Source organism: Pholcus phalangioides, unplaced genomic scaffold (assembly GCF_987345545.1).
Source record: "Pholcus phalangioides strain wild (caught in Gottingen) unplaced genomic scaffold, Ppha-v1.0 ptg000022l_1, whole genome shotgun sequence".
Classification (NCBI taxonomy): domain Eukaryota; kingdom Metazoa; phylum Arthropoda; class Arachnida; order Araneae; family Pholcidae; genus Pholcus; species Pholcus phalangioides.
The window spans coordinates 21141667-21168985 of NW_028301615.1; the positions used below are offsets into that span (position 1 = coordinate 21141667).

General features: G+C 36.2%; 1 protein-coding gene across 2 annotated transcripts in view; it reads right to left on the reverse strand.

Annotated features, from left to right (window-relative positions):
* Positions 1-7788: 7788 nt before the first annotated feature.
* Positions 7789-27319, reverse strand: part of LOC149069992 (uncharacterized) — a 210982-nt gene continuing 191451 nt past the window's right edge. For both annotated transcript variants that reach the window (XM_089249854.1, XM_089249855.1), the window contains one exon: positions 7789-11251. In XM_089249854.1, the coding sequence (XP_089105980.1) occupies positions 10767-11251 (485 nt within the window). In that variant the 3' untranslated portion in view covers positions 7789-10766. The remainder of the gene's footprint in view (positions 11252-27319) is intronic.

Genomic DNA, 27319 nt, shown 5'->3' on the forward strand with positions numbered 1-27319 from the left:
AAAAGAGGAAGTGAAGTTGCCGAATATAGTTGAAAAATCGCCAATGGTGGGAAATATAGATCTACTGAAACTCTAAAATGCAATTCACCAAAAAAAAACAAAAATGTTTGACAAATACAGAGTGTGGAATAAATATATTTATCTGACTCTGTAGTTAATTATAATGATTTGAGTGATAATTATCATTATATAACTAATGATAATAATACTTGATATTTAAGTAAAACATATAAATTCAAGGGAAATATTCGTTGAAAATCGATAAAAACGGGACATTTTATAGACAAGTCGGGATAGCCAAAGCTACGGGAATGTCCCGTGAGATAGGGTCGTATGGTCACCTAATATATTTCAGTTTCTGACCCGTGGAATGAAAAAATTGTGCAAAACCCTGTCGTGAGTCAATGAATACCAGGTAAGAGAGAACTTGGGACAGGCAAAATCGTTTCTCAGCGAACGGACAACAATGTATAAAAGAATATTTCGGATAAAAGTAACACAAAAATCGAAAAATGGAAACCATTTTTTTTGACTAAATTCTTTTTATTTATGCATCAGACATATGATGAAAACAGTGACAATTAAATTACAATTTTTTTTTTTTTTTGCATGAAATTGTTTCTCTTCTTCCTTTGAGTGTAATCAGAGGTTGGCCCTCGTGGACATTTGCGTAATCAAAAATTATAAAAAAAATTTAAAATTTATGGGGGGGAAAAAGGAAAAACAATTTCCATTTTGGAAACAACATACGGGAAAAAATCGGTATGTAACATAAAACTTCCGGTAAAATCAATAAATTCGTGCATATTAATGTAAATTTTCATCCATTTACCATATAAATATATATATATTTATATACAATATCGTATATATACGCACAAGCGCCGCCATTGATAACATCATTCATAAACAATTTTGCGCCGTCAGTTAATGCTCGTGTAAATAAATAATATAACATGTTTATTTTGTAATAGAATAAATTTTGATGTTTTTTACTTTAGAATCAAAACTTCATAATTATTAATTATTATTGATATTTATTTAATTTTATAAAATTTTAAACATTGATCAAGTTATTATGATGGGTATTCGCAAAATAGGGAGTTGCGCGATGATGTATGTACTGCAATTGCTTGCAAAAAAATTACTAATTTGGTTTGGAAATAAATGACGTCACTCTGGGAACATGCACTGTTGGGTTCAGCGGCTTTTAATGGGATAAACTTCCCTTTACTGCCGTACAAGTTACTATCGTTTGACGGACACTGATTGGTTTTGGGGGGGGGGGGACGACCGGAAAGCGGTACTGTTCGGTTATCAGTATGACCGCCGATTGGTGACAGTTAGCGCTGAAAGTTTGGCGAATTTCGTCACCTTTGCGACGAAAATTGTTTCCATTGGCGAACACCTGACCATGCCATCTTAACGCATTGTTACACCCGGGCACGGTTCGAAGGTGCCATGGTATGTGAGGGGCTTTCGTAATAAACGCGCATTGCAATCAACCCCGATTTAGCGACGTTTGTAGGCAGGGACGTCGGAGCCAGGAGGAGGAGGAGGAGGGGGAATCGCCTCCCGTGTTCTCTAAAAAAGGGCTTCAAGGAGGTATAGTGTGAACAAGGGAAGATGGCCTCTGACCTTTTATGGCCTTCATTACGAAAAGAGAGGGTTTATTTCATCAGGGAAGAATTCTAGTAGCAACTATGGAGGATGTTTATTTTTTTACACCCCTCCCGTTTCTCCCTACTTATGAACCCTCCCTTTCGTCATGAATCCCATACAATATCAGAGGCCATCTTTTCGTGGTCGTACTGTATTTGCTCTTGGGGTTTCGATAATCTGTCAACGAACCAATAAATCTTTTTCATGTGTTGTAACAGGTTTTTAGGATTCGGTCAACAAAAACGCGACGGTATCTTTAGGTCATTCCAATAAATGTTTTTTTCCTGAATATTTACCTTTCTCCCCCCTCCCTCCATATTTTTTAAATTTCTGTCACTCTTGGGCATGACTGAACACTTAAGCCCATTTACTTGCTTTTTTTCAATTTCTGTCCCATTTGATTTTTCTAAATTTATCTTAATTTCTTAATTTCTTAATTCTCTTAATTTCTGCACTTTTCTCTTTCACCTTGCACTTTTTATTAATTTTTTTTCCCATGCCCTTTTTTTAAAAATATTTCATATGCACCCTATTCTTTTTTTTAATTCCTTTTCTCCTGGTATTTTTATTAATTTTTTCCCCTATGCCTTTTTTTCCCCGATTTCTGCACGCTCCCTTTTCTGAATTTCTTCTCCCCCCCCCCCCGTTCCATGTTTCTAAATTTCTATATTATCATTTTTTTCCTAATTTCCGCACCCTTTTCTTAACTCAGAATTCCTTAATCATCTTTTTTGTTATTCCCATTCCGTGGTTTGTTATTCCGTGGTGTAGTCCAGGGGGGGGGGGGGAGGGCCTCACAAAAATGAGATCTGGCTGGTATTTTTGAGAATTTACCAGGTAGGGCCTCAGAATCAAAAATCGCTTGGCTTGGGGGCTCATGATGGTCTTAAGACAGCCATGATGTAGCCTACTTTAAAAATTTATTTCTGCACACTTTTCTTTATTCAATCTCTTTCTCCCCGTTCTATTTTATTTCCTTTCTGCATCCTTCTCTTTTTCTAATTTCTATACCCTCTTCGTTTCTTAATTTCTTTTCCATGTTTTTTACCTAATTTCTCTCCCTTTTCCCTTTTTCTGAATTCCTGTCTCCTCCTCTGTCCTTTCCGGCTACCGGCATACCTACATATAATAAACCACGGTGTATTATTTGGTTCAGGGGGGGGGGGGTCTGCATGATCCTGTCAAGTGACCTTGCACCTGAAAGTACAATACTGCACATCAATTAACATAACGTCCCGACAACCGAACAGTATCCGGAAAGATTCACGTATTGAATGCAACGGATGTAAGCGATTGCAATAAACATTCTCGATGGGTCATTGATTAGTTGAAAGAGACATATTAAAGTGACGTCATGTGGGTAAAGAACGTACATCGTTGCTATAATTATAGGCTAATAAAAAAAACTAAACTTTGGTCAAAATAAACTTAACATATTTTGTAAAATGCATAATTAATTAGTTTAGACTGTAATAGTTGAATTACATCATTACGAGAGTAGAGCGTGAGAAAGAAAACAAACTGATGAGATGACGTCAAAACGACAACGCGTCATAGGTAATAATTGTAAACAAACTCAAATAAATGTAACCTTTATATATTTTGGCACATGCTATTAAAAACAAAGTCATATGAAAAAAAAAGCGAATATTTAATTATTTTTTGTATGTGTGTTGGTCCTATTTCCTCAAATCAAACATTTATATTGAGCAAATGCACTTCTTAACAAAAAAAAGAGAGAGAATTAGTATTATCAGTTATAATTATAATAATAATAATCAGGAGATAATATCTTCATTGGGGCGGGATAAGGTAAATATTACCATAAGCTCAAAAATGTCTAATCAGTCAACATAAACGCATAAAAATACATTAAAAAAGAAAATGATTCTATTTACACGCAGGAAATAATTGACTAGAATAATTAATTATGGAACATACAGGCGCAAATGATAACTACAAAAAAATATATATATTGGTATAAAAATAAACAACTCATGATCATTAAAAGTAACATGAATATAAGTAAAAATAAATGGATATACAAAATAAATTACAACGTTTATTAATTATTTTATCACATAAAATTCTAGAAATGATGGAAATTATCCGATTCAACAAAAAAAAAAAAGAAGAAAGAAATTAATAAAAATGATAATGACTAGTTTATTGCAACATGGAATGCTAATAATAATCGATGAGATTATTTTCGGTATTATAATAATGGAATTATTATTATGTTTTTAATGTCAAATTCGAAAGTATAATTTTTTTTCTGTCTGCACTCGTTAATTTGACAATTCATTAATTTTTTTTAATTAATTCATTATTTTTTTAGTTCAATTTTTTTAAATAAATTTAAATGATGTTTTTGAAAACTCATCACAAAATCAAAGGCCCTCCGAAATTGAAATTTCTGATTAAGAAATTTTTGGCTTAAAAAATGAATTTAAATGATTTTTTTTTTTTTTAAATTTATGATTAAATCGAAGGCCCTCTGAAATCCGAAACTTAAATTTCTCATCGTCTGGATCTTTTTTTTTATAAACCAGTTTGGCGACTTTAATTACCGCCAAGTGATGATATGGGCTTCTTCGAGTTATCCGTCCAAGCGTTCTGATTGGATACCTGCCTTACAATGGTTACAATTGCGAAACAAAAACCATGGAAAAAACTCGCCAAATAATAAAAAAATTTCAAATTTCTTTTACTAAAAAAATATCATTTTTGAGCATTTTTTTCCTCAATCACCAAATTCCAGTCATCATTTACGTTCCAGTCAAAATATTCAAAATGAAATGTCGCATCGCATTAATGAATTAATCGATAATAATTAACATTAAATACGGGTATTGCGTAAGTAGAAACTCCATTTTTTTTTTACGATCGGGATGGGACACATATTTATAAAAAAACGTATTCAGATTGTCAAAGGCCGGTTATTACGCCGCATGTACAAAAGAACACAAAATACATAAACCAAACAAATGAAAAAAAAAACTAACAAAAAATATCGATTAATCGTAATCAATTAATTCAACCGATGATACACTTGAGAAACACGGAGTAATGGTTTTTTAAATAATTTTTTTTGTCAATGTATATACATGTACAGTATGTGTACAATTATTATTTTTTTTATATATTAAAAACACAGGCCCTAGCATGGCAAAGCCTTCTTTATTTTTTAATGTATGTATATGTATATATATATATATATATAATTTTCCATTTATATATTTTATAATATATATATATATATATACATATATATACGAATAGCGCAAAGTGCACACATATTCTTTTTTGTTTATTTCACATCTAAATTGACATCGAAATGCATCTCGGGAATGCGCTAACGGCAAATGACCATTACTATACAAAGATATTGCTCTTTTTTGGGTGAGTTTTTTTTTAAGGTAAGTTTGTATTTTTTCCCTTCTCCACACAATCATCATCGACATTATCATCATCGTCATCATCAACAGCTCATCATCATCATAATCACTATTATATCTCCAATTTTCTCAAATTTGTTAAGGTAAGGAAACATAGTATTAACAGAGATAAGCAAGACATGAGATATTGTCAGAGGAAAAGAATACACACAAAAATTGCCATTATCGTCATTATTTAAAATGATAAAAGACTTTCAAGTGCTATACCGTATTAGTAATAATTACATAACTATAATTGTTCAAGAAATAATTAATTATTCTACAATGGACGATATGATTCGTTAGCACCAAAGATGTTTGAGGTTACTCATCATGGAAATATAGGTCTGGAATTATATAGTACATATTGCTATCTCTCTCGAAGGCGAATTTAATAATAAATAATTATTTTTCCCACTCGTGCTGTAATAGTTAATATCGATATTATCGATATATCGTCTTTTATGCAGTCTATATTTATAACTAGATCGATGATCCAATTAGCTTTCTTTGTCTGGTAATTTTTTTTTTCTCATATTCATTTTTGCAGATGGGTTCTGTTATATTATGTATAATACTGAATAAGTATAGTATAACAGTTATAATAAATCATATGGAAATAACCTCACAGCAGAGTAAAAGCACTGAGGAAATGTACAACATGTTCACCTACATGGAAAAATTGGCTAATCTTCACTACAAGGCACGTATTGATTGAAACTCTGCGTGAGAAAAAGCTTTTCTTGTTCAATTTTTTGAAAATAAATTATTATTGATATAATCTATATAATCGAATTACTATCGAAGAGCCAATAGAATTACTTGTGATGAAAAAAAAATTATTCACAGCTGATACAATAATTGGTTTAAATTCATTTATTTACTTAATTAGTTAATTCGTTCATTTATTTTTTGATAATGAGTTGTTTGTTTTGAATGTGTGATCAAAAATAAACTAATGTTGCCTTAATTATTTTTGACGTTTATGAAGTAAAAGTATAATTGAGACAAAAAAAAAAAGCGTGAGGTCCCGAATGGAGAAAAATTGAGAAACGCTGAAAGAACATGGGTAAATAAATAAATTTATGTAATTATTTTCCTTTGAGAAACGTTACTTCATTATTCAATATTTAATTTAAAAAAATTAGCTCAATAAAAATTATTAAATGAAAAAAATGCATAAATTTAAAAAATAAAAATAAAATAAATGGAATAAAAAAAAATAAATGGAATAAAAAATAAATGGAATAAAAACGAAATGGAATAAAAAATAAATGAATAACAAAAAAACAAGTAAATGAAATTAGTTAAGGCATAAGGGTAGAATAAATAAATTTATGCAGTTATTTTCCTTTCTTCATGATTCAATATGCAATAAATAAATAAATATAAAATTAAAAAAAAAAACAGATAAATAATTAAAAAATAAATAAATAAAAATAAATAAATAAAAATAAATAAATTAATTAATTAAATTTATTGAGGGATAAAGTTAGAATAAATTAATTTATACGCAGTTATTTTCCTTTTGAGAAACATCGCTTCATGATTCAATACATAATAAATAAATAAATGAATAAAATAAAAATCAATAAAAACAAAATAAATTGATTAAGAATGAGAATTTTTAGTAAAAGAAAAATAAATAAAGAATTTAATTAAGAATGGTTTCATGCTATTCTAATAGATTAGACATTAATGTTTTTAGCATTTATTGAATCAGTTGAATGTAAAAAAAAAAAATCTCAATAATAACTCATTCCGGACCATAATGTAAACGAACACGAGTGGTCGATAAATTATTAAAGCAATAAAATATTACATTAAATGTATTTGAATACTAAAATATCCGGTATTAGCACTTGAACGTCACTAAGGTTTTCAATTATTGATATTTATTATTACAGAGCAAGAACTAGTTGTTGTTATTACATTGAAACGCAAATAGTGGAGGAAAGCAGAGTTCATTATTATCATGTGATCGTAGAAGGAGAATAAACAATAATTGCATAATACAATTTAGGTAATACCGGTATAATGCTTCCCTCCACATTTATTTTTCTTCAAAAATACACATATTATAATACACATCCAGTAGAGTTATAATTATAATTATTCCATCATTTAAAACTATTATTATAGGATTTACTTTTCTCTTTCTGACGAATCACACATATTAGTGCTATTTATAAATAATAAAAAACAAATCAAATGACCAACATGGCCGGTTTTGGAGACACAAAATAGCCGGAATTAGTGGGGAGGGGGCTTATATATATATATTTATTTATTTTCTTATCGCAAAATCCATTCAAAATTATTTTCTTTTTGGAAAACGAACGTCACATTGTTATTGTTGTCATTATCATCATTATTTTACATACTTTTTACAGTGCTTTGTCACATTGAGAGATAGAGAGGTACCTTCTATATATGTATACATACATATATATATAATATATATTATAAACTTACATCACTGAAAAATAGCTTTCGTTATAAAGTAATAAAAAAGTTTTTTTTTTCTTGTATTAATTATGGAATGTGGCGGATTTTTTACAAAAAAAAGAAGAAAAAATAATATAATTAACTATCTACAATTATGAGCAAATTAATCATTTTAAGGGATAATATAAGGTTCTGAAAAACAATCAAATATCTGTTTCCTTTTTATGTATACTGACAACGTTTTTGTACATTTATAGTTACATTTATATTACATAAATATCAGATTATTTTTTTTTCCACCAAATTATGGCGTCATGGACGTGTATAATGTCTTGGGACATGCAATTATTATTTTTTTTTTCATTCAAATAAATCGAAATTTTTTCAACAGGCAAGTCATCATAACATGTATAAATTTCCGTTCGGGAATGAATATAATATCGATAATTTCTGATTTTTGAATTTTTTTCTAAAATATTTGTTCGTTTCCAATTTAAAAGGAAATTTCACTTCTATTAAATGAGCCTTAATGAGAATCGGATACTCTCTGATTGGAAACTGACGGTAAGTTTTCCTGAAGGATAGATTTTCCTGGAGGCTCTGTAATGTATCCGGGACTCCTGGCCATTAAGCAAGGAAAGTTCTGAAAATTAAGGAAGGGGAGAATTATGCATTCATTACCACCGTGATAGATTAAATTGTAGAGAAAAGTCCTTCCTCTCCCCCTTCCTTCTCTCTCTCTCTCTACAAAATTTTCATCGAATGTGTACATTAAGTCCCTGGGAGAGGAAAACGTGTGCACACATCGAATGCAAGGAAGGAATACAAAGTTCTGAGCAAATATCCAATGGAAAGCGATTCGTATCATCGAGTATGAAGTGATTAGTTTCCTTCCTAATTAAATAATTAATTATGTTAATTTCGCTTGGATATCTTATCATTCTTTTATTATTGATTCTTCGGATTCATTAGAGCCTCGACATGATCATACCACAGTGGATTTTGTTGGCTGTTTTTGGATTTTATTGGCGAATTTTGGTACTTTATTTGCTATATTTGGATTTTTGTGGTAACTTCTGTGGTACTTTGTTGGTTATTTGATAACAATAAGATCCAATTTTTACTAAATATTTTTGAGGAAATTCCTGTTAAAAGATTCATTTAGAAATAACGTATGAATCGTGACAACTTTATATGAATTTATAAAAAATTTTGAATCAATACAACGTTTATGAATATATTTTAATATACAGTCAATAATGTTAATTATTGGATATATTATCATTCTTTTATTATTGATTCTTCGGATAAATCAGAGTTTTGACTTACACATACCACCGCTGATTTTATTGGTAACTTTTGATATTTTGGTGGCCATTTGATAACAATACGATTAAAGTTTTACTGAATATTTACGAGGAAATGCATATTAAAGTGTAATTGAAACCTTAATAATCATAGAAACTTTTTATGGATTTATATGTTTCTTTTAAAATCAATACAGTGTTCATAGAAAAGTTTGTTTTTAGTAAATAATTAATTACTTTAGTTTTGCTGGAAATATTCTCTTAATATCGATTCTTCGATTTCACTCGGGTTTTGACATGCCCATGCTTATAATGTTTATCGCGTCATAATGTCTTTCACATTTTATCTTATCGACGAATTTTGACTATTTTTTGTAATTTTATTGGCGATTTTTTGTGATTTTATTGGCGATTTTTTGTGATTTTATTGGCGATTTTTTGTAATTTTATTGGCGATTTTTTTGTTTACTTATTGCATATTTTTGGTACTCGACCATTTGATAACAATGAAATGCAACTTTTACTGAATATTTTTCACAGAAAATGCATGTTAAAAACTCATTAAAGTATAACGCATGAATTCTAAAAACTTTTTGAGAATTTATATAATTATATTATCAAAATACAGTATTCATTCATTTTGGAATGTGTTTTTTTAAAATTCATTCCCGAACAATATTGCTCATTTCTTTTGTCTTTTAGTGATACAGGTGACCTCACAAAGATCATGCCATTTTTTTAATGCCCATGAACGAGAAATTAAAACATGTTTTGATTGTGATGACTTGACTCTTTAATTAAGATATTATTCTGATTGGTTTTCTTTCAGTTCTTTTTGAGAAAAGTCTCGATTTTCTCTCTTGGAGGCTTTTCTCTATGGAATTTCCATTTCTTATGAGACTAATATATATTTTCTTTTGAGAGCCATTGGCCCACAATTTCCGGTTTTAATTAGTTATACTTATTGAATTTTTGAGCTAAAAATAAACCCAGCTAGATGTTACTAAAATTTTTTCACTCTGCGAATTTTTATGAAATAAGAAGGGAAAAATACGCCTTAAAGATACAATGAAATTCTTAACCCGATGTTTCGTTGGTAATTGGCAACTTCTAAAAGTTTGTTGACAATTGTTTAAATTGTATTGGCGATTTTTGGTACTTTGTTGGCTGTATTTGAATTTTATTGGTGTTTTTTTGGTGCTTTGTTGGCTATACTTGGATTTGATTGGCGACTTTTGGTTCTTACTGGCTATTTTCACATTTTTTTGGTAAAAATTTCAGTATTTATAGAAGGTTTGAAACAAATTTAATCTGTCAGATGCATTTGTTTTTGAGTTTTTAACGCTAAGTAATTATAGTTTCATACTGGCGATGGGTATCGAACTCATATTTGTAGTAATTTTTTTTGTGTTTAGAGTTTAAGTTTGATTTTGGAGAACAATGGTTCTGGTACTGTGGGCGATGGCTCTCGGGTTGTCCAGTATCTTTTAATTTATGCATACTGTATATTAGTTTATTCTTTTGTCTAAGAGACTTTCAAAAATACCATTCCTTCATTTGTCTCTTCGCAGTTGTTTTCTTGTTCTTGATGTTTTCCTTTTTTGGTTTCATATGAGGTCCGGCATGTGAATGTTTTTGGCTCTGTGTTAGGAAACGTTAAAAAATTTGCAAATGAAGTAAAGGGAGCTTCAAAAGCTGGAAAAAGCGGGTGTTTCAAGGACGATAGAAGAAAAACAGAGAGAGGTTATAATAAATAAAAACAGAATTAAAATAGATTTTCTCTTTTTTTTTTTCCTCGTCACCGTAATCTTCACCTTCTCCTGGAATCAGAGTCACAAGTGTTCTGGGGGTTTGAGGGTATTATTTTTTTTGTATGCCGACGATAAGTTACCAGCATGTCTTCCGGTTAATGTTACGACGTCGTAACGGCTACCCCGGTAGTGACGATGGCCGCTGTTGTGAGGATGGGCGAGATGGCAGTTGGCGTTTGTGGATTGCTGCTCATGCTACCGATGCTGCTGCTGTGGATGGGGCTACCGTTGCTGCCGTTGCTGGTTATGACCCCGCCGTTGTTGATGGTGACGCTTGTCGTGCTGGTGCTGTTGTTGTTGGTTGTGGACGACGCCGTGGTACTCGACGACGTCGTCTTACACTTGTCGACCTCTTCCTGCCACTTGTCCTGTGACCTCCGACGGGCGTTCATGAAGAAGTTGCCGACGGTGCTGAGCTCGAGTCCCAGCTGTTGAGAGATGGTTATCTGCATCTCCTTCGAAGGCCGTTTCGTCTCCTTGAAGATTGCCTGGAGGGTTCGCCTCTGGAGGTCCGTGAATACCAGTCTCGGTTTTTTTGGCGTGTTTGGCTGTTTTTGGTGCTGTTGATCTTCTTTCCTTTTGCACGCTAGGGGAAAAAAAAGTGAAATTTTTTGAAACAGGTACAAAAGCAGTATCTAAGAAAAATGAAAAATATTCACTCAGACAGCTTCCATATAGACACCAAATACTCGTTCTCCTTCTTAAGACCTCACTTTGTTTACCGCTTCAATGCAATATATTCAAGTTCTTTTTTCAAAGACATGGATTTTCTACTTACCCGTAGCAACAAACGTGTATTATTTAAATAAGAAGATCCACGAGACTTGTTTATCCCGAGAGAGTTAAAAAATTTCAATTCATAAAAGTCATGGTAACCAACTCAGACACCTAACATTGTCTCTATGTGTAAGAGTATATTCTCCAAACTCATAGTCAAATTTGGACCTCATAAACGATCCAAACACTCAAGCTCTTGAACTCGGACTGTGATTAGATTTCAGCACAGTCCGAGTAAGATCACTTATAGGTCGGCATCAAGTACACTTTTCAGTAGGATCCAAAAAAAAAAAAGATCTCAGGTACTGGCGTAAACAGGGAAGGGGTTGTTCAACTCCAACGCCCCCATCATGAGCTGAAATTTTTGAAGTAAAATAATTGAATGCCAGTTATATACGAAGCCTGCTGTAATCAGATAACACACGCACACACCCGTCTTAATTAAGTAAAGTCTTTCTCGGTGTTGGAGAAAAATTACGTTTGACAACATCTAATAATAGAAACACCACAGCTAAGTATGCAACAGATCAAAATGTCAGAATTTCTAATAAAATAAACATGAGGTATAATATATAGTAGAGCTTACTCTTAAATACACGTTTCCCCCCCTCAAATACAGAGTAACGAGGTAAGGACATATATTGGAGGATTACGAGGCTCAAAAGACAGCCAAAGAATACAAGGCTTCTTTTGGCTGCTCTTGGAAATGCGGAATTTCTTCTCCAAATACAGTGTAATGATAAGAGCAGCTACCTTAAAGGGAACTAGCTGCGTCATGCTCAAATACAATACACGCATTGACCAATTAGAGGGGGAAAAATATTGCAGTCGAATGGTGGAGGGTTATGAACCAAACTGACATGCTCAGAGGTGTCGGAAGTGTTATGCACTTCTGATGTGCTTCGCTTGAGCTTTATATGACATATTTTGATTCCTGAATGAATTATGAAGGTGCTTTGACCGGTGGTGTAGAATATATTGAAGGTGCTCAATCACTCACTGCACCCCCGATTCCGACGCCACTGAACAAACTTTTAGAACGAACACTCGATTTTTGACGAATTCGACCTTTTGTTAACTCGCCAAGGGAAATACGCCATCTCGATTTGGTGCTAAGGCAGTTGGCAATTGCAACCCTGCTCTGATGTATATAAGTACAGTATATACACATTACCGTTTCAGAGATGAATCCTGAATTAACGGAGGATACTTCCAACTTTTGCAGGAAAAAACAAAACAAATTATTTCTTGAAAAACTCGATTTCTTTCTCGATACCGAAAAGAAGCATTTCTTAACTTTTCACTGAAATCGAGGTAAGATGAAAGAGTGTTATATAAGGGGCTCGAAATTTGGTGATTGGATTGAATTTTCACTCACGGATCCAATTTTTCCCGTTAGTTTTGACTGCAGTGCTTTAAGTTTTTACACCCGGCGCGATTGACTATTAATAGATTAGATTTTCTGTTTGCTTTTCTCTCAAGGAAATGAAGCACAGGGGCAGCTGCTACCCGTCCCGAGGATCGTGTTGCTCAATTTATTACCAGGGTCTGACATTTCCGGATAAATAAATAAAAAAAAAACTTGTATTTCCGATGTTTCGCTCACTAGTCGGAAATTAAATGAGCAATAGAATGAGATTGATTTTTGAAGCATTAAGTGATGATGTCTGGAAGAAAAATTGAAAAAATAGAGGGTCGAAAAAACTTTGTTCAATTCAGGTACTGCAAAGGCTTTTGGAATAAACTGAATTAAGATTTTTGGTAATCAATTTTTTTGGCATTTACGTTTATGAATGCCTTTGGCGATTGGATGTTTGTAGTTTTAATGGAATTGATTTTTTTTTTTGGGTTTTGCTATTATCATCGGGGAAGAATAGTATACTGTGTTTGCTTCAAACCAGGAAATAAACTTCAGAACAGAAGAAAACTTCAAACCAATACTTCTATAAAGTATATTCAGACGGAGTAACAGCACAGCAGAGAGATTCTCCGACTCTCACAATTTCTAAACAGCTGCCGTGACCTTGTGTTTCAGGATAGGTGCAAAAGAGACTGACATCATACAACTAGACATCTCAACGGAAAACATTATCGACTTAATTGTCCAAGACGGGGTTCTGTGCCACTAGGATATAGAAGTTCACGAACGACAATCAGCCTGGACACTGAATAAGCTTGACGGACAAATATCTGACGCTGAAAAGTTGTCCCCCATGAATTTCGGACATTTTATGTGACTTTTTATTATATAGCTATATCAAGTTTTGCTCTTTCACTTTCTGAGAGTTGAACTGAGGAGAATTCCAATAAGGATTTGTTCCAGGGTATTTGGTATCAGCCTAGTGACTAAGGGTCTAAAGTCTAAACCACGGGTTCTTAAAATTTTTTGTTCCACAGACATTTTGTGCAAATAAGAAAACGAAGGCCAAGGACCCCCCTCCCAATAAGATGAAGACCACAGGCAACTTTACAGAATAATATTCTTCATATAACAATGCAAAAACGGTAGGTTAGTTGTTTTTTTATCTAAGCTCACGCCCCCACCCCCGAAACCTCTCCAAGGACCCACAAGGGGTCCATCAACATCTGGTTAAGAACCACTAATCTAAACACAGAACATAAACTTCGAAAATCTTACTTTCAACATTATATAACAAACTCATACAAGTAATTTTCATGTTATGTACGAAAGGTAGTATAGTAGTATAGTATAGAACCGAGCACGCCCAGGCTCTGTGGCTTTTGCGATATAAGCTCATTGATCGTGAAATCGTGGGCGTACCGGAAAAGTGTATTTTAGAATAAGGACTATTTGTGCAAACAGTGCCATTTTAACGGGTGAAGTCCTCAGATGCTATAGGAAGGAGGGTGGGGCCACCGAACATCATTTATCCTGGGGCCCATGATGCTCTGGAGACGGCCCTGGTAAAACTGTCTTTTTAAAAGACTCGAGTTTGCAATTTCGTGCACACACAATTCTGTGTCGTATTTCTCCCGTTATTCCTTGTACACAAACAGATATTATTTTAAACCATGCCAGAGCAGCATGTGTGAACTATTCGAGAAGATCGAATTGGCTTTCGCTTGTGAAGTAATGTGCATTATTTATTTACTGACTGCAAAGAAAAAAAAAACCGTGACAATTGCAGAAATTAATCTCCAGATCTGTGGATTGTACGGTTCTGAATGTGTTTAGTGCAGCACAGCAAAGTTCAAAAATTGGTGAGACTATTTGAGGAAGTCCGGAAAGAAATGACTTTATTATGTAGCGAAGCAGTAATGTAAGAATTTAGGGAATAAATAGATCAAGATTCTGGCGATTGACACAATATTGTTGAGCTTAATGGTGCATAACTTGGTATAATATGTGTACGAACATTTTTTGATAGCTGATTTCGACCAATCATTTTGAGTCTCGTCTTCAACATCAAACAAGTTAATTTTGGCGTGAAATTTGCATCTGCAAGGAAAATATTCCTCACCAGTAGTCTTTTCACCGAATTCCGAAGGAAAAGAAAAAAAGTTGATCGAGTACAGAAAGAGAACAAACAGAGCATTGTGTGCTATCCTACAAGAATGGGGGGACATCAATTCCCTGGAGGTAAGGCAAAAGTTCTTTCTTCTACTGGCGCTTTCATTTTCTTGCTGATGCTCAACTCAAAGTAAAAAGGCAGAAGAAGCAGAGCAGCGTCAGTGGTGGGCGATGCTCCAATTTCCGATCGGTGTGATTTTCCGCAGGAAGCGTTTGGGAAAGAAAGTAAAAAAAAAAAAAGAAAAAAAGCGAGAATAGAATCGACAAGACCTTATGAGAAACTCTCAGGACTATCCCACCTTCCTTTTCTATCTCGAGGAGAGAGAAAAGGCAACATCTTAAGGGAACTTCGCAGCACAGATAATAAAGAGCCAATTTTAAAATCAGCTTATTTCGGAAACTCAACAACACCTACCCAACATCAACGCAATACAAAACTCCACTCTGGGAAGGAACCTTCCTCCTTCACGCATTCATTCGTTGTTGCCACCACTTCTTTTCTTATTTATTTACCTCGACGCGTCGTTGTTCTCTCTATCCGAACAAATTCTATTCTATTCTCAAGTCATTGGCCCTTCGAGTTCCTGTTTTTGCTGGTTTGGAAATTAAACTTTTTATTCGAATACAATTCTCCATCTCCTCCTATAAACCAATTTTTTCAACCCTTATCCTTAAAGAGATGTCTACATGTCCAGTGTTTATATCAGTGTTCCCCAAAGTGGACGATGGAATTGTCCAGGGGGGCGATAGAAGCTATGGTTGGAACATAGGTTCCTTTAGGTTCGATTGTGTTGGGGGCGATGGGATAAAAATGATTTTGAAGAAAGGGGCGATGTGGAACAAAAAGTTTGGGAAACTATGGTTTATATACTTGAATAGTTTTCACCCTAAATCCAGAAGATAGATGGTGGCACGTTTTCAAACAAAAAACGCACACCCCATGAGAAACTAATATATTTAAAACACTTTTCGGCATTCACTAACTCGCTGTAATTCCACAGACTTAGTCAACACAGAAAGTGTATCGCAACAACGGTTATTACCATAAATAACATAGCGATAGACCACGATCAAGAATACCATGGCAATGATTAATAATAAGAACAAAAAATACAATGCTTAATACCAAGATTAACATGATAATGACTGAAAACAGGAACAATGTGTGACTGCAACCAAAAATGACACAGCATATAACTAAAGCCAAGAATGACAGAGCGATGACTCAAGGATCGAGAGCAACTCTTACCAAGATTGACACGACAATGACTCTTACCAAGATTGACACGACAATGACTCTTACCAAGATTGACACGACAATGACTCTTACCAAGATTGACACGACAATGACTCTTACCAAGATTGACACGACAATGACTCTTACCAAGATTGACACGACAATGACTCTTACCAAGATTGACACGACAATGACTCTTACCAAGATTAATACGATAATGACTTTTACCAAGATTGGCATAACAATAACTGAAACAAGAGCATGAAAGTGGCTTAAACCTAGAACAGCATGACAGGATTTAGAACAAGAATAAAAAAATTGCTGAAGCCAAGAATGAGATACGATTACTGAACTACGTGTAGTGCTGCCCACACGATGGCGCTGGCGTATCTTCAAGCTTGTATAATTATTAGTCTATTTTCTGCTGGTGGCATCACAACAGAAATCGGGAGTCAAAGGCGTCTGGCTCGGTTTGTTGATGGTTGATGTTGTCCTACTCACCGACGCGCGTGTCTGGGCCTCACCATGCACGGGCCACATTTTCCTCTACCAGCATTCCCGTTTGTATTGTGTAAATATTATCCGTTGTAAATAAAGTGTAAATATATAAACGAAATCATTTCATATATCAACTAAACATTGGCGACATCGGACGTGAAGCAAAAGAAACCACCATGGCAGAGGTGAGTGCCGTAGTTATGCCGCCATTCAACGTGCGTGATGTATTGTTATGGTTCGTGATGTGTGAAAGCACTTTTGAGTTAGCCGCTCCGAAACCGATAACAGAGTCAAAAACAAAATACAACTACATCGTTGCAAATCTTCCTCCAGATAACGCATCTCTAGTACGAGACATTCTCATGAACTCGCCAACTTCGGAGCCATACGAAAAACTAAAGCACGAACTAGTCACACGTTGTAGTGAATCCTCGTCTACACAGCTTAGGAAACTTCTCGCTTGTGAGCCATTAGGAGATCGGAAACCGTCTGACATTCTCCGTGAATTAAAACGAAGAGCGGAATCTCTCAGCGTTTCGGACGAACTATTGACAGAACTCTTCCTGCAACAACTACCCAAATCTACTCGATCTATACTCGCTGTCGTGAGCCCACTAACCTTTGACAAAACGGCAGAGCCTTGACAAAATGGCCGACAAGATCCAAGAAGCAAGCCCACCTCATGTAGACGCCGTGAACAAAAGTCAACAGTCGGACACGGTCGCACAACTCCAAGAAGAGATTTCCCAACTACGCCGCGAACTGAAAACAGTTTTGCGCGTGCGTTCCCGTAGTGTTTCGCGCTCGAGTTTCTCCCGTTCAAAGAGATCAACATCACCACCTACGTTGCCGGATAGGCAATTTTGTTGGTACCATAAGACATTTGGCAATCAAGCCAGAAGGTGCACTTCACCATGCAGGTTTACAAAAAACGGCGAAGGCGGAGAGTAGTCGCGACATGCTCCCTGCCAACGAGATCTCGTCGCTTATTTGTAGCCGATCGAAGCACCAACATTTCATTCCTTGTAGACACTGGATCTGACGTTTCAATACTCCCAGCGTGCAGCACTGACAAACGTCAACCACTTCTCCAACTTTCCGCTTCAAATTCGTCTCCAATAAACGTCTATGGTGAGCGAACAGTCACTTTAGATTTTCAACTCAGCAGAGTCTTCCGGTGGACTTTCCTCTTGGCCGCGGTACCGAAACCGATTCTTGGAGCCGATTTCTTGTACAACTTCAATTTGCTTCCGGATAAAGAAGTCAGAAGTGCACTCAATCAAACTTTTCGACGGTGACGCAACTTATCAAAGCCTGCTATCTTCGCTAAACTCCAAACCATGCTGTGAGAATATCATCGAGACAACAGGTAGGCCAATTTTTGCTAAAGCTCGCCATCTCTCTCCAGAAAAGTTATCTTGCGCCAAAAAGCAATTTCTGGACATGCAAAAACAAGGATTATGTCGGCCATCAAACAGTGCATGGGCTAGTCCAATTCATATGGTCAAGAAACCTAATGGTGCGTGGCGTATCTGCGGTGATTACCGTCAGCTAAATAAGATCACCACACCAGACAGATATCCCATTCCTCATATCCATGACCTAACCCACATGCTTCATGGGACTGCAATATACTCGACCATCGACCTCGTCTCGGCGTATCAACAAATTCCAGTGGCAGAAGCTGACGTGCCCAAGACTGCCGTCATCACGCCTTTCGGGCTTTATGAATTTCCTTTCATGCCCTACGGACTTCGCAATGCCGCCCAGACATTCCAGAGCTACATCGACCAAGTGTTGGCTGGTCCGAGTTTTTCAGCGGGATACATAGATGACATCCTCATCGCATCAGCGAACTCTGAACAGCATAAACAGCATCTGGACATAGTTTTCAAACGATTGGCCGAACATGGTCTAAAGATCCACTCTCTGAAGTGCAAATTCTTCCAAGATGAAGTCACATTTCTGGGACACAGGATATCATCAAAAGGGATTTCTCCTCTTCCTGATAGTGAAGGCGATAAAAGATTTCCCAAGACCGGCAACCATCACAGAACTTCGACGTTTTCTAGGAATGCTGAATTTTTATCAAAGATTCCTTCCTGGGTTAGCAGAAATACAAGTTCCACTATGTTTATATCTTCAAAATAAAGTCAAAAGCAACGCGAAGATCGAGTGGACGGAAACATCAAATCATACTTTCGTACGTAAATTGCAAGCAAAAACTCATTTCTGCAACCCTTTTTGCTTTTCCACATCCATCAGGCGAACTCTCTATCATGGTAGACGCATCCAACACAGCAATCGGTGCTTGCCTACAACAGCTTGTCAACTCGTACTGGCAACCTCTCGCTTTCTACTCCAGGAAGCTTATCAAAGCTGAGATGAATTATAGCGCTTACGACAGAGAGCTATTAGCAGCGTATGAAGCAGTGAAACAGTTTCAACATATGATCGAAGGAAAACATTTCATCCTCTACACCGACCAGAAACCTTTGACGTTTGCGTTTTGTCAAAAGGCTCACAAGACATCTCTCAAACAAATACGACACCTTGACTTCATCGGACAGCATACACCACCGACATACGACACGTATCAGGCGTACAGAACCAAGTCTCTGATGCTCTTTTTAGAATACAAGCCATTGCATGTCCTCCATCAATAGGCTATTCCAAGATCGCAGAAGCTCAAGCGACCGACAGTGAACTTGACTCTCTTAAGCATTCCTCCTCTTTAAAACTCAACATCTGCAATTTAGTTGGTATAGACAAACCACTCTGGTGTGACACATCCTGCAATCGAGTACGCCCATATATACCGAATACTCTTCGAAGACACGTTTTCGACGTTCTTCACAATCTATGCCACCCAGGCATCAAAGCAACAACAGGTATTGTCTGCGATCGCTTTGTATGGCCTTCAATTCGGAAAGACTGCACCACCTGGACTCGATGTTGTGTGCCTTGCCAAAAGTCAAAGGTGCACAAACATACTGCTTCCGCTCCAGGAAAAATAGAAATGCCAGACGCTCGTTTCAAGCACGTTCACATCGATATCATTGGTCCACTTCCGCCATCCCAAGATTACACATATTGCCTCACCTGCATCGATCGATTCAGCCGTTGGATCGAAGTTTTACCGATGAAGGACATGACAGCAGCCACTGTTGCTTCAACATTCTATTCTGGCTGGATCAGTCGTTTCGGAACCCCAGAGAAAATAACAACAGACCAAGGTCGACAGTTCGAAAGCTTCATCTTTCACGAACTCACCAAACTCCTTGGCATTCAGCACATCAGGACGACACCTTACCATCCTCAAGCTAACGGGATGATAGAAAGAGTTCATCGACAACTGAAAGTAGCTCTGATAGCTAGGTCAAACATGAACTGGGTGAACACACTTCCAACAGTCCTGTTAGGGCTACGATCCTGCTACAAAGAAGACCTCAAAGCCACACCAGCACAACTCGTATACGGCACAGAGCTCAGATCCTGGCGATCTGATCACCAACAGTAGTAACAACATACGAAACAGAACATAACAGAATTGTTTCCCACAGAATTTGTCTCCATTCTAAGGGACCAGATGCAGCAGCTACAACCAACTCCTGCAACGGCGCATGGTGAAAAGAGACTGTACATACATTCGGAACTGAAGAAAACCACCCACGTCTTCCTGTGGTCAGACACAGTAAAACGAGCACTCGTCCCCACTTACAACGGACCGTACGAAGTGCTGAAACGTGGTGAGAAGACATTTTGCCTTCTCATAAAAGGAAAAACCTTCCATGGTATCGGTCGACAGGTTAAAACCTGCGTTTCTGCTCACCGGCAGTGGGCCTCAGCCAACCAACAAAAACACAGATGTATCCGTGCCAAAAACTTCCTCCGTCGTTCCGAAAAGCATCCTAAAAAAGACAACGACCTGCAAAAATATTTGGAGAAACCGTCTACGTTCATCGAAGCACGTGACTTTTAAACTTTAATTCTTTCTCCTCTGTCCTCGTCCTTCGGACTGCGAGGGGGGTACTGTAGTGCTGCCCACACGATGGCGCTGGCGTATCTTCCCAGCTTGTATAATTATTAGTCTATTTTCTGCTGGTGGCATCACAACAGAAATCGGGAGTCAAAGGCGTCTGGCTCGGTTTGTTGATGGTTGATGTTGTCCTACTCACCGACGCGCGTGTCTGTGTCTCACCATGCACGGGCTACATTTCCCTCTACCAGCATTCCCGTTTGTATTGTGTAAATATTATCCGTTGTAAATAAAGTGTAAATATAAAAACGAAATCATTTCATATATAAACTAAATACGCAACAATTACTGAAGGCACAACTGAATTTCCACACAACTGAAAGCACATTACTGAATGACACAACAATGAAAAAAACGAAAAAAAAAAAAAAAAAAAAAAAACGACAATGTCCAAAAACAATTGCAAAAAGACGAATGCCTGAAACCAAGAATCACGCAACAGTTCATAAAGCTGAATAACGCACAACAATGCCTGAAACCAACAAAAGTAGGATAATGCCTAAAACCAACAACCGAACGATAATGTCTAAAACCAAGGACAACACGGCATTGACTTACCAGAGGAGGACAACACGATAATGCCTAAAACCAAGGATAACATGGCAATGACTTATGGAATGATACAAAAATGACTAAAATCAAGAACAACAAGACGAATGATTGAGACCAAGAATGACGCAACAATTAATAAAGCTGAATAATGCACAACAAAACTTGAAACCAACAGCACGATAATGTCTAAACCAAGGACAACAGAAATGACTGCAACCAAAAATGGAAAAAAAAAAAAAATTACTAAAGCCGGGAACGACTCAATTATTGAAATAAAGAATGACACCCAACTACTGAAATAAAGAATGACACACAAATAAAGAATGGCATAACAATGATTACAGTCACGAACAAACGAGACGAATGACTGAAACCAAGGATAGCACACCAATTAATAAAGCTAGGAACGACAAAACAATTAGTAAAGCTATGAACAACACAACAATTACCAAAGCCATGAACGACGCAACAATGACTAAAATCAAGAAACAGAACAATGACTGAAACCAGCAACAGCACGACAATGATTGAAACCAAGAATGACACAATAATTACTAAAGCCGAGGATAACACAACAATGACTGAAACCCAAGACCACAGATAATGAACTCATAAAAGATTGTTGAGTAGGAACATTACTTACACTCGAAACTAAAAATTAAAAATAATTTAAATTTCATTCAAAAACCTGTCATGCATAATCACTCACTACCACAAAGGTATCGCTTTGTCACTCTATAACAGAGAATTTCAGATATTTTAAATTCCCAATTACGGAATATTTTTGAATGTGCCATTTTCAAAGGGTAATAAATCAGGAGCAAAACGAATTACACACACAACACTCTTCAACAAAAATCTGACGAAATCTCGGCGAAGTATTTCTTTAAATGGACTCCAAGAAATCCAAAAAAAAAAACCCCCCGAAGAAAAATTTTAAATTCTCTTTAACGACCGCCATCTTTGGAGACATTTTTACATCGTGTGTGTAACATTTATAACCTTTATTATCTTTTCTTGTGCGTGTTAATTAATAATATTTTCAGTTCAGATATTAAAATGGGAGAAAAATACCCTTTCTCCTAAAAATTTTACTTTCTTTTTTTTTTTTGCCCTTTGGCAGCTCACGTGATCGATGACAACCAATCAAATGGAAACACGCACACAAAACGCTAATTACGAAGTATTTCACTAAATATCTACACGTTAATTTTTTTTTAAATGAAAATTTCCATTCTTTTTCAAGATTCAGAATGATTAATTAATTAGTGGAAGGCTGTTGAAGGCCTTTATCATTTTGGCGGCATTTATTTAAATCTCAGACTTTTTTTTTTATATGTCTTACTATTGTGATTTTAGTGTTTGTTGGCTACTTTGCTTACCTTTGGCATTTTTTTTTTCTGGTGGCAATTGGCAACGTTGTCGTATGAAGGATCCCATTCACGTATTTTAATTAGTAAGTAAAGTTTTTACAGAGGAAATATGCCAAGCCTAAAGATACCAGTTTTTCCTGATCCTAAGTGGTAGTTGATGGCTAGGTTGACCCTATTTCCTTGAGAAAAATAAGTGGTCATTGGTTTCAACTAAACACAAAAAAAATACAGAGAAATCTCTAGTTGTCGCCAAAAATGCTGCCAAAGGTACGCGAAGTTGCCAATTAATGGTAAAATCACCGAAAAATCGTTTTCTCTGGTAATGAAGCACTGCAACAAATTGCTGGGGATTAAAATTAATTCTACGGAAATGATGTTCAGCATCACAAGCATGTGAGATGAATATTGTGCTTCGGAAAACAGTAAATTTTCAGTCAGACAGAATTTCGAAATTGGTTTCAATTTTGAATTTTTTGTACCACATGGCAACAATATGGTGCAGTCTCGACACGAAATTATCAGAAATCTGTGAAAACATATACACCAGGATTTTTAAAATATCGTATTCAGACTGCAGCGTCATCTGTTAACAAATTTTCCAACAAAACCATGTTTTTTTTGTTCTGAATTATTTTGTTGAAAACGGTGGATAATTAGAAAATATCGCGTTTTAGTTTTTTTTTCAGACTTCAGTGCTATTTGTTGAAATGCATTTGCAACTAATTTTTAAAACGTGTCTAAATTAAGTTCTGGGCTGAGACGTTTGTACGGGTTTCTGTGCGAATTTTGTTCTGAGACAATACACTATGTTGTTGCTATCACAGATGGTAGATACAGTGAAACTTGCCTAAGACTGACGTTGTATGAGACGAAAACTTGTCTTAAACGGAATCAAAATATAGTCTGTTCAATGATTAGTGCTTTTATTTGCACCTTTATAAAATGAAAATCTGTGTCTAAAACGGAATATTATTTCTGACTGTTGACGTTCCATTTCGTACAGGTTTCTTTGTATTTCAAAAATAACGTACTTTACTATACACCGTGTTGTAGCTGGCAATAGTGGACATTTTGACAATACCATATCTTAGTTTTTTCATGACTTCAGCACCATCTCATGAAAAACTTTGTAACTAATTTCGGAAGTCTGTCTAGCACTTCAGGCTATCCTAGCTGTGACCCCCCCCCCCCCCGCGTGGGTTCCGGTGAATTTTTTTTTTTTTTGTGAGACTACACCATGTTCTTCTTGTTGTAAATGGTGGGTATTTTGCATGTCCGTATTAGTTCTTCCACACTGCAGCGTCATCTGTTAACGAACTTTATAACTAATTTCGAAATTCCATATGAATTGAATTCAGGCCACTCGACTTCGTCGATGGCACGGGTTTTGTGAATTTTGTTCTTAGACAGAATCATATCCTCCCCACTGTAAATGGTTGATATTTTGAAAATAGGTACAGTATTTTAGCTTCCAGATTGCAGCATCATGTATTGACGAACATTTTGAATAAATCCAGATTTTCGCCTGGGTTCAGTTCAGGACATGCCGGCTGAGAGGCGGGTTTCTTCCATTCATATTCTGAGACTACACCAGGTGGTCGCTACAAATACTGGATATTTTGAAAACATCGTGTTTAAGACTTTTTTCTCGGACTGCAGCGTCACCTGTTTCAAAGTTTTGTAACTAACACAGAAATTGCGCTGATTGAAGATATACTGTTTTCCTCCAAGCATAACGCAGCAAAAACGGTACATTTCTTTCCGTTTTTTCATTTTTGGAATTTGTCCGCCAATTTTGGAACCTTCCACTTTTCCTAGGCTTAGCTCGTCCTGGAATGGACTATGCTGTAATGTTATGGAGGATATACATACAGAGGGAAATAGATTTGGTTGAAGGGGTGCAGAGAAGAGCTATAAGTGTCCTTGTTGGCACACGGGGCTTGAGTTATGAAAAGAGACTTCATTTTTTGATTGGATCAATGTTTAAATTGGAAGGACGCAGGTGCCGGGGTAATATGGGCGAAGTGTTCGAAATTTTCAACGGGATGGATAGGATGGACGCTGACGAATTACAGTAAAACCTTCTCTTTTGCGGACACCGACGGGACAAAAGAATTCGTACGTAAAAGAGAGGTGGCCGTTAATCAGGGGTTTGAAATGTGTACTTTGATTATACAAGGGAAAAGTATTTTCCTGCCGTAAAAGAGGGGTGACCGCATGTGAGAGGTGTCCGTTAAGAGAGAGGGGATTTTAATGTATTAAAATCCCCTCTGTATTGGAAGGACGTATACAATTCAGATTGTATACGCCGTCAATCGACTGCTTTCATAAGGGGACACAGGTATCGATTAGTAAGGGACAATTTTTGGTTGTGGTGTCGCAAGGAATTTTTCTCTCATAGGGCTGTTAATAAATTGAATAGCTTACCCCCCGTGGGCAGTGAATTCTAACTCAACTGGCACGTTTAATAAGAAATACGAGAAACACGTTGGGGTAAATCGAGAAGCTATGCATACTTAGAATAAGACAACCATAAATACATTTTATGGGCATTATGTAATGTTTTATCATGTATATATAGTTTTTATAATTGCATTTTTAATTGGGGGGTTGCTGTATTTTGAAAATATATGATATCTCTATTTGTTATGGGCATTTTTTTCTCAGCCATCTCGTTGGGCATTTTGCCTGTTTCGGCCTTGTATTTGTATTTATATGGATATAATGACTCTTTCGTCACTTTTGGAATGACATGTACACGTTGTTCAAGTCATACGCCGATAAAAATAGTCAACAGAAAGCACAATCATAATCCCAAGTAATTCTCCTCCCCCTCCTATTAATTAAGCGTATCAAACGATGTAAGTGTGGAAGGTTGTTAATGGACTCGACTTCTTCTTCTTCTGGTGTTGTGTGTACTGCAGCACTGCAGCTCATTCAAGGGAGTGAACCATCAACTCACACACCAGCTAACCTATTTGTGTGGAGAAAATGCACATTCCTGGCGTTGTTCACTTTTATCTCGCAACACCACCACCACCACCACGCAAATGAGTTTTCGTAAAATGTGTGAGGAAGAGACGGATTGTAAAAGTATTCAGTAACGTTCTACAAAATGGTGGGTAACACTATTTGGATAATGGAAGTGTTAGCAGTTTCAGGCATTTTCTCCATCCATGAAAGATAGTTTCTTTGTCTGGTAGAAAATGGAATTTCAAGAGTAATATGCGTTTCACTGAGTTGCGAGTTCCCCCCTATTGTTGTTATTCGTGGGAAAATAAAACACCAACAAAAAGTCAAATAATGCATTTTTTTTTACAACAATTGAGCTTGATAAGGTGTCAATGAAGTATTATGTTTCACGTAGTAACAACGCTATTAATTTTTAGAGCTAGGGTGGCCATATTTCATCAAGTGTATAGTGATCGTGTAACCCGTATTTTTAGGAATATTCCCGTATTTTTCTGTAATTTTTTGTCATCCCGACTATTTTAATGGACTTTTAGCCCACTCTGTATGAAAAGAGAATCATACTCACATGCGTTTGGAACCATTTGCTGAACACTGAGGGAACCGGGGGAACCCTTGCTCCAAGTCATAGTTATTCCAATTTTTGTTTTGTTCTGGAACATATCGCGCACAGATCCTTTAGTAATTCATTGTGGACCCCTCCTCCTCCAGGAGTCTACGGACCACCTTTCGGAAACCTCTGCCATACAATCACCAATGTAGATCGAATGATATACAATATTGCTTGACTCGACCGACCCTAATAGGGAATGCGGGAATCAGGGTGTCCCAGAACTCTTCCATAAAAATGAGAGAGAGATACAAGCCAAGAAAAACTGTTTTTACAATTGAACCCAGGATTTCATCCCTCTTATTTGGGGGATTTCACTCCACTCCTCAGAAGTCGCTAATGTATGACAAACTCCCTCACATCATTATAATCGACATTAGTTTATCCAGTGACAGGCCATTATGGAGTAAAAAGAAGACTATTTTTCTCTCTCTAAGGCAGGTGTTCTGAACCTTCGTGTTCCATGGACCATCGGTGCTTATAAAATGAATGCCGCGGACCCCTGTACAAAATAATATGAAGTTCGTAGCAATGTGAAACAGTGAGTTGATTGTTTTTCTTATCTAACTTCACGAACGCCCGAAAACTCTCCGTGGACCGCTGTTAAGATCCACTCCTCTGTAGGTATGCGTGTGTGAGTGGGGAAAATTTTCTTTTTTCCACTACCAAGGTTGCATTAGAATTTATCTCTCTCCCCCCCCCCCTTTTTTTTTGGCGCCAGTGGCTTAACTTTCTGGTGCTGACCAAAAACTTCATGTTTTTATTGCAAAAACTATACCGTTGAAATGACATGAGTGGTAGTTCACATCAAGGCAAAAAATTTCGTTACGTATACTAGGGTCAGGAATTCACTTGCATTCATCCACTTAAGAAGTCGCCAAAATATGGCAACCGTGCTCACACCATCAAAAAAAAAAAAAAAAAAAAAAAAAAAAAAACTGCAATGGAACCCAGGGTGACAAATTCACTTGCATTAACCTAGTTAGAATTCGCCAAAATATGCCAACCTTGCTTATAACATGAGCATCGACAGGTTCAAATCTCTGCTCTTCCTTTCACAGCCAAT